At 37.4% G+C, this 9,474-nt stretch overlaps 1 protein-coding gene across 1 annotated transcript in view; it reads right to left on the bottom strand.

The window, feature by feature from the left end:
- Window positions 1–1,439: 1,439 nt before the first annotated feature.
- The window catches only part of JAK2 (Janus kinase 2), a 338,166-nt gene continuing 330,131 nt past the window's right edge, over window positions 1,440–9,474 (bottom strand). The window contains exon 24 of the mRNA XM_077475037.1: window positions 1,440–8,720. Within this exon, the coding sequence (XP_077331163.1) occupies window positions 8,613–8,720 (108 nt within the window). The 3' untranslated portion in view covers window positions 1,440–8,612. The remainder of the gene's footprint in view (window positions 8,721–9,474) is intronic.

Genomic DNA, 9,474 nt, shown 5'->3' with positions numbered 1-9,474 from the left:
GAGGAATAATAGCCGATTACCGGCTCCGTTCTATCACATGATCAGCTGTCATTGGCTGACAGCTGATCACGTGATAAGGGGTCGGGATCGACCCCTTGCACGGATCGGTGATCAGGCGAGTCTCACGGACTCGCCGATCACAGAGCGCGCCGCGCGCGCCCCTCAGGGGGCGCGCAGGCCGCTCGTATCCGGGACGACGTCAATAGACGTAGTCCCGGAAATGTAGGTCCGCGCTAATGCCGTCATTTGGCAATAGCGCGGATCTGTAGTGGTTAAAGGAGCATCACATGCTTGAAACAATCTTATTTAGCTACTCATTCTTATCTGCCTAACCCACCAATTTGTTGTTGTTTTGTGCATTTCTAGTTAGTATTGTAAAATATATTTCTTATTCTTGATTTGATTTTTTTTAACTTAACAAAAAATTTTAATTGAATAAACTAAATGATTCAGAGAAGGACTGGGAGAAAGTGCTGTGGTCAGATGAGACCAAAATTGAGCTCTTTGGTATTAACTCAACTCACCGTGTTTGGAGGACGAAAAAGAACACCATCAATACAGTCAAGCATGGTGGTGGAAACATTATGCTTTGGGGCAGTTTCTCTGCTAAAGAGCAAGGCAGACTTTGCTGCATTGAGGGGCCAATGGACAGGGCCATCTATTGTAAAATATTGGATGAGAACTTTCTGTCCTGAAGATGGGTCATGGATGGGTCTTCCAGCATGACAATGACCCAAAACATACTGTCAGGGCAACAAAGGAGTGGCTCAAGAAGCAGCAAATTAAGGTCATGGATTGGCCTAGCCAGTTTCCAAACCTTAATCCTATAGAACATGTATGGAGGGAGCTGAAACTGATTTGCCAAGAGACAGCCAAGAAACCTTAAGGATTTAGAGAAGATCTGTAAAGAAGAGTGGACCAAAATCCCTCCTGAGATGTATGCAAACCTGGTAACCAACTAAAGAAATGTTTTACCTCTGTGCTTGCCAACAAGGGTTTCTCCACTAAGTACTAAGTCATGCTTTACTTGGGGATCAAATACTTTATTTTAATTTACTCATGGAACTGCAAATCAATAACACTTGTAACATGTTTTTTTCTGGCTTTTTGGTTGATATTCTGTTTCCATTAAAAAAAAAAAAAACTATGATAAAAATTATAGACTCTTCATTTCTTTGTAAGTGGGCAAACTTACAACATTTTCAGGGGATCAAATCATTTTACCCACTGTAATATTAGGGAAGGAAGAATAAAGATAGACTAGTGTAGGGGAAAAAAAAGGTGAACTTTCCTTGTGCAGAGTGCCACCTTGTGGATATACTGTATATAGCAACATCTAAACAGTAGTTTAACTGATCAACCTATAGAAATGTAAAATAACAGTGATAGTAATTTTTTTCTCAAGCAGCATTTACAAAGACGACACATGTAAAACAAAATCCTTAACATGTTTTTAATAAATGAAAAACTTTTTTATATTTTCACACCTATAAAATGTAAAATATATACATCTTAACAAGCATGATTTACACATTTTCCTATGAGGTGACTGCCAGTCATTAACATTCAGAAAAGCAATAGGCAAGCTGTGTATTTTGATAGCAAACAAAGCATGTCGGAAGATGTACTTTTGAAAAGTTGCAGAGCTACAGGTTGCCTAAGCTTTATTTAGAAAGGCATACATGGCATACTTAACATTTTATTAAAAAAAAGAAAAGAAAAAAAAAAAGCCATCAACACTTCTGCTTCGTTAGTATTGATATAATAAAAATAAAATCAGAACTGCAGTCTTTTTGTCCAGGAAAAAAAAAAAAATTCACGTAGGTCTAGTAAGTAAAAATTCCCCACTTCATTTAGCAAAGTGTAATATTCATAAACCAAACAGGTTATTCATATATATATATTTTTTTTACTTTTGCCTTTGGAAGATCTGAAATTATGTATAAATATCTACAAATCCCTGAGTTATTTTACACAACACAAAATATATTTAACAATCCATTTTTATACAATGCTTTACAGTTAAGTTGCTCTCTCACTTAAAATTTCAAACAGTAGCAAGTCTGAGGACGCATGGGAAAACAAGTTACTTGCACAAATCCAAAAACAAAACAAACAAAAAAAAAAAGTACAGAGTTTTGAGATATATACAATAATATTGGGTAGCAATAAAAATGGTAATATATTTACACAGCATATAGATAAATGTGATGCAAGAAAAGAAATGACTGCCAAATCAGTATTTGTGGCAATCTAAAGACAAATATAAAAACAAAAGAAGTCTGCTAAAGACTTTCATACTGGCACTGACAATTGTAAATTCTATTTAAATAAAATATCAACAATATTTTGAGGTAATTATATCAATATACATGAATATATTGATGTGTACTGTTGTTTTCACGCAACTACTGCTCAAGTAAATGCCCTTCAGGATGGGGAGGGGAAAAGACATATAGGGGCCTATTTATTAAGATCAGAGACTGATTTTTCACTACCTATCTCACCATCTACTGGAAAAAAAAATAGACCAGGTTTACAATGACATGAATCATTTTTTTGTAAATTAAAAAAAAATGATTTGTTGTATTTTTATTTATTATGTTGAAATATTGTAAACATATCAGGGCAGCTTCCTACAAAAACAGTGAAACTGTCAGAATATTTTCCAAGGAAAAAAAATATTGATTTAATTATTTAATAAGAAAGTCCCACTGTTATATACCTGCTACTAAAATGTGTGGAATCAGCCTTTTGGAAACATTTTGTTAGGAACCCTTCAGATAATCTGATTATCTTTTTGTGCTTTTCATTTTTACTTTTGTATAGAAAAAGGTTACTCTTTCACCTAAATGTGTCCAGTATTTGTTTTAGACCTAATTTGTAACTGGTGCAGTTCTTTATTGTATTGTCACCTGCTTGGCCATCATTCAGAAAGAATAGAAAATCAGGTCACACTGGGGTTGATTTACTAAAAGCAAATAGACTGTGCAAGTGCAGTTGCTCCAGAACCTAGTAAACGTAGTAAAGCTTCACTTTACAAACAAATACCCAATCACATGCAAGGAAAATTCTAAAAAAAAAAAAAAAAAAATGAATTCTTGCTTGCATATGATTGGATGATGGAATCAGTAGAGCTTTACCTCATTCCCCAAGACCCCTTTCACATTGAAGCACTCGAAAACTGAACATAAAACATCAGGCGTTTTTTGCAGCACTTTTCAATTGCTTTTGCGGTGTTATTGATGCGATTTGTTTACAGTCACGTGACACAAAAGAACAATTTTGCATCGCTTTTCATGCATTTTTCAGGCACTTTTGAAGCGCTTCCCATTTAATTCAATGGACAGAGGCATTTTTGAGACACTTTAAGGGCTCCAAAGATGCTGCTTGCAGGACTTTTTTTCGCCACTGCCCTGCCCCTGTGTGAAAGCATCCATTGATATTAATGGGAAGCAGTTTTCAGGAGCTTTTTTTTTTCTTTTTTTAGCATAAAAGGGCCTGAAAAAGCGCCTCAGTGTGAAAGGGGTCTAAGCTCTGCAGCAACGGCATGTGCAAGGTGCACAGTCTATTTGCTTTTAGTAAATCAACCCGCTGTTTCCATTGTTCAACAAACAGCTGGATCAGTCAGAAAAGTTTAGGCTCCCCATGCTGGGCTGTAGGCCAAATATCAACACATGCAGGTTTGTACAGGGTAAATTATTATGACTATATCCTAATTTTACAGTCACTGGAAACATTGTTCAGCAAGGTTTACTGTTTTACAAACTCACTGCTGGTTTGGAAATTTGGAGGATGAAGGGCACTGCTACTTTATACAATACAAGAGAAGAAAAACAGAATATTTGACAGCCAGCCTAGTAACTGCACCGGACTTGCACTTTTTCTCTACAATGTGCGTTCAAATAAAAAAAATAATAATAAGTTTTGCTTAAAATACTGGTTATTTACGCCCAACAGCTGGGGCCAAATGCAATCTAACAATTGATAGTGAGCAAATAGCTGATTATACTTTCAGTGATGGTAGAATATGTTCTGAGAAAGTCAGGTAATGTATGGTATCTCCTTCTGAAAGACTTGAGCACCACCTACATGCACACTGAACACTTTACACATCTTTGTAACTGACCTACCAAACAGATTGACAGATTAACAGCAGCAGATTGAAAACTATACACATTTATGGTTTGTTGTTGTTTTGTAGTACAACTGACCAGGAACAGCATGGAATTAGGTCAGAGCAGATTTCTGTGCTGCGGTTTAAACTCTGCAAACAGCTGAATGGAAGGGGTTCTAAGAAAAAGACCCTCGCCAGTTCTCATTTAGGGCTAAAACCCTATAAAACAAAATGTGCTCCCCAGACCCAACTGTGCCCACATTTTTTGCCATTTACTGCCTACCCAGGTCACCATGCATTCATGACGCTGCAGGTGGTTCCAAGCACAGATTATGGCAAGATTAGTAATGTTATTAATGACTGGCTTCTTCATTATATGATATAGGTTTTAAGATTTAATAGCGAATATAGCAAAACTCACTTTTTCTTTAACGTAACCTAGTTTTAACAGACACATAATTTTAAGATCATCTTACAAAACAGATATTCATCTCATACCAAAATCCAACGTTGAAATTTTGTATAGCAAAGTGCTGAGTGAAAAGGCCTTTTAAATGTCATTTTACAACAAGCAAGTTTTTTGGTTTTGGATAGAGAAGAGAAGGGATAGAAAATCAGTTAGGACAGCTTATGAAGAATATAGAATTATGCAGACTAATTTTGCCTAGGCAAAATACCTTCTACCTTTTTGCCCTGAATGTATACTAAAATACAGCAGTTCAGTTCCTGACATTAGACTGTGTCTAGACACTCCTGTTCCTCCAGCCTCTTATCTGCAGTGGGATATCATCTAAGGCCCTGCCATCTCTGGCTACTAGTTAGGAGATGTGAAGTAAGATCACTTTTTCCTATAGGCTTAATGAAAACGTAGCTGTACTTAAAGGACCTGTACTGCAAGCACCCCCCTGCTTCATTCTGTGTATCTGGGCTTTCTTTACCATTTCTGCTGCTTCCTAACAATTACCTCACTAGCCATCAAGTAACACACTAACATGATGAATGAATGCCTTGCTCCTCTACCAAGAGAGCAATCTTCACACACAGACACAGTGCAGAACAAGTCATGATAGATCAGTAATGAAGAAAAGATCAGCTGCAGGGAGACCACAGGCAATACTCGTGACTAGTCATTTTTTTTGCGGCTTCTTTTTGGGACCAGATTATACAATACGGATCTTTAGCAATTGGGTGAATCAAAAATCGCTCTAAAAAAGCAAATGCTTACACAAAATAATTTTTACCCTTTTTGTATACACAAATTCAATTAGACCTAATGAAGTGGGGCACTCTTGCCTAGTATGGTCACTTCAGAAAGAATAATGACAATTTGACTTATGTATAGATCTGGATCAACACCAGAGGCCCATGGGGTTATTTATTTGGGTAACTGGAATAATGCCCATTTTAAAGACTTCCAACAACTCTGCCTAGCGTGCCATCTATGAAGGATTTCACCTAACATGCACAGAACAAATGTCAGGTGAACAGGGATCTACAAAGAGTCTGATGTTGCCCAGGGGGGTGAAAACGTGCTCTCAATGCACTGGCCCATTTATGCTTTACCTGAAATTCTTCATTACCCACCTCAATACCTTGGTATATACCGTCTCATATTGAGGTGGTTATACCAGGATTATGGTTGAAGCTACAAGCATGATACAGGTACTGTTTTTTTCAGCCGGAGATTCATGTAAAAGCGATATAGTGACTATGCATCGCTACATCACTTTTACAGGCAGCGGAAGGGGGGTCCTCCCCTTCTTGGCCACACCTTTCTTGTCCCATTGGGAAGCCCAAGACCAATCTGACCAGCAGCATTCTCTTTCTTGCATACACCAAGAACAGATATTGTTTCTCCCACTGTGTGGCATCAGAAACCAGAAGGGATGCCAATTTCATCACTTCAAGCTTATTTGTTGATAAGCCATTACTGGCATGTACAGCAACCAATCTCAGTTTGCTCGGCAGCTTTGGAGGCCAGAGGAAAGAACTGGGGTCTCATAGACCCCAGATCTGTCCAAAAAGAGGACCTTTCACAGCTCATGCTATCACAAGGGATGTAGTTTATCACTAGCAGTAAAGTTGATAAAAAAAAAAAAAACACAACATGGACAGTGTAAATTTTTTTTTTTAAATAAAATAAATAATAAAATAAAACATTTTTAAGTGCCCCTGACCCCACGTAAATGTGAACGCAGGTCCCGCATGCATATGTAAACGGTAAATGCACCACCCATGTGAGGTATCACTGCAAATGTCAAGAGCAAGAGCAATAATTCTAGGGCCAAACCTATGTTATTCTAAACTAGTAACCTCTAAAGGATTTTAAATAGTTGCCTATGGATAATTTAACGTATCATTGCAAACAAACGTTAATGTTTGCCACAATTCCACATATGTGCGCAATTTTAAATCATAACATGTTTGGGATCTAAATGCTCAGCGTAACATCATTTAGGTTTTACTAACTACCTGGGTAATATATTGTGTTTGTATTCACTAAAATCTATTAAAGTGTATTTTACACCAAAACGTTTGCATTTGAAAAGCTTCTGCCCAAATAACATGCGACAAAAAAATTGCAACACCCACCATTTTAATGTAAAAATTTGCCTGGGGGTCAAGTGATTAAACTCAAATATTTTCTTTGTGCTTTATAGTATAAAAAGATGTCTGCTACCTGTCTGCTGAAGCTTTCAAATATGTATATTTTCATTTGTTGTAAATACCCGGTTGATACTTCTTTTTCAATAGACTTCCCCCATCTCTGATTGCTGTGTTGCCACTTGAAGTGCGCATGCTTCGCCATTTGCCTTTATGGAAATTTTCACTTCCTCATTTTCTCCCCAAGCCGCCCCACATGACTTTGTTATTCATCTTACAGAGTAGTTCCAACTGTTTGTATGACATCTTTTACCCCTCCTTCCCCGCTATCCACCCACATGATAACAAGCAGACATTGATTGGAGTGTGGAGCCGGGAGGGTGATTGATATAACTTTTCTTTACACCAGGATCTGCCTGCAGAAGCATGTGGGGCGGCTCCCAGATTGCGATTGGCAGCAGCTCCTACAGGGAGCCTCCTTACCAGTTTTATTTCAGAGATAACTACCAATCTGCACAAACTACACCTCCAACTATGACAAAATTATTATTCTAGATTTTTTTTTGTATCTATCTAAGCAAAAATGCTTTTAACATTGTTTACTGCATGGGTTTATATAAAATTTGATTTTATTTTTAAATCAGATGACCACAAAACCAGCACTGAGCAGCCATGGGAAAAGGGATGGAAGTTGACAGTGACATATGCAGACTGTGGGGGAGTTTACTGCTTGCTCCTCCCACGCATCATACAGTGTGGTGTAGCGCAAGTTAAGGGCATTACATGACCGCGGAGTAAAAGGAGGTACTTAGATTAATCTCCATGTGATCAACCCTGGATTGATTTTATTGTCATATAAATTTTCAAAATATGAGAGATTTAATGGATTTGGTAACACTTTAACAAAGCTTACCTAGTAATAAAAAGTCAGCTACCCAATGACAGTGCAGTGTCAGCAATATGCAGTGCAAGTGCCTACCAACATAAACCCTTGACAGCCACAATATCAATTCTCCTTTTCAAAAATTTTAACTAAATTTTTTAATTCATGGGACAAGTGTAAAAGGGAGACCACTGAATACATGGCTAAAACCACTTTCAGTAGGGTTTAAAAGCATAAAATAAAATATATTTTAGAACCGTAGGTGTCTCCGGTTTTAAATCTCGAAAAAAAAGCACTTATTGGACTACAAAAATAATGCCGAATGCCCAGTGTGTTATGCCATTTGAGCAGGACACAAAGCTAAGAAAAGGGTAACTTTTATATGTATATCTCACTATTTCTTTCAAAGATAATTAAATCTCTTATTCTGTTCCATGTATACAAAACTATTTTATAATTATATATATATATATATATATATATATATATATATATATATATTTATTATACACATACATACACACAGACACACACATCAATATGTTCAATATGAGCTAAATTCAACCAAGGAACATGTTTTAGGTTTAACATAAGCCCTTAGAAAAAAGGTGAAACTACATGTAAAGTTTGTTGCCAACTGTACAAATATTCTGTGCATTTCATGACAAAAATACAAAAACACATCTTAAATTCTTCAAACATGATGAAGATGCAACCTTGCTGCACTGACTAAACATGGCAGTGTCCTTGTTGCATGAATTCCATGGTTTTACAGTCCAACCACATGCAAAGTAAAGGTGATGCCTCCATTAAGAAAAAAAAATAAAGTTTGCTTTCTTATCCAAAGTACAATTGAGTCTGCAGAGATTGTACAAGCCATTTTTGCACTCTTCATTGCAAAAGCTAGCATGACCTGCACATCCCAGACAGATTTGCCATATGTCGTATCTCATTCTGTCCGCCATAATACAGTAGGTCCATGCATTTTTCCAGCAAATTGTGCTATACTCATGCTCCCATAGACTCTCTGATTCTTTCAACTTTTACAGTGAGCTCTTTAAAGGAAGGACGCAGGTTGATAGCATTGTTCCAGCATTCTGTCATGAATTGGTAGATCTGAAAAAGTAAGAAAAAAAAAAGGTCCAATTTAAATATACTGAGTGGTTCTATATTGTGTGGGGGCTTTGATAAAAACTGTAAATAAAGAATCCATAAAAAGAGAAGCACTACAATCCCTGTTATAACAAGGGTGTACCACACCATATCCACTTATTATGAAGGCAACCATTCGGGCGTTGGACAAGACCCAAGTGCTTTCTTCATCCTCCCCTAACCACTGGTCCCCTCACACTCCATTATGGAATATTATGCATTCTCCGTTACCTCATCCAACTCCAAGACCCTGTTCTCTGGGCATCCAGAGGTAATAAGACCCTTAAAAATGTGTTTATTGCAGGCAAATTTCCCTCTTGACAAATGAAACGTCTGGTACACTTAACAGAATTGGTATTTCTTTTATATGCCTCCAGCTTTGGCATGCTTGCCTCTCTCAGTTTGACTTGGCCTCCTTTTGTTTAGTGTCCACAGGTCTGGAGACCATGCTGCGAGGGGACAGGTTGTCTGGGGCCCACTCAGTGTTATACAAGGCTCTGCTATTTCTGCCCTTCAATGGTATCATTAAATGAAGGAAAGCATGGACTGCGGACATGCTTATATTGGACAATGATGACTGGGATGATATGTGAGAGTACAGGTTTAGTAATTTAAACTCCACAGGGATAGATTGCTACAGTTTAAAATTGTGCACAGAAATGACCTTACTCCTGGCAGAAATAATATGCTGATCAAAATGCTGTGTGCTGGAGATGCT

Source organism: Lithobates pipiens, unplaced genomic scaffold (assembly GCF_037356315.1).
Source record: "Lithobates pipiens isolate NorthernLeopardFrog02 unplaced genomic scaffold, aLitPip1_a1.2 Scaffold_13, whole genome shotgun sequence".
Lineage (NCBI taxonomy): Eukaryota > Metazoa > Chordata > Amphibia > Anura > Ranidae > Lithobates > Lithobates pipiens.
This window is presented reverse-complemented; position numbering and strand designations above follow the sequence as displayed.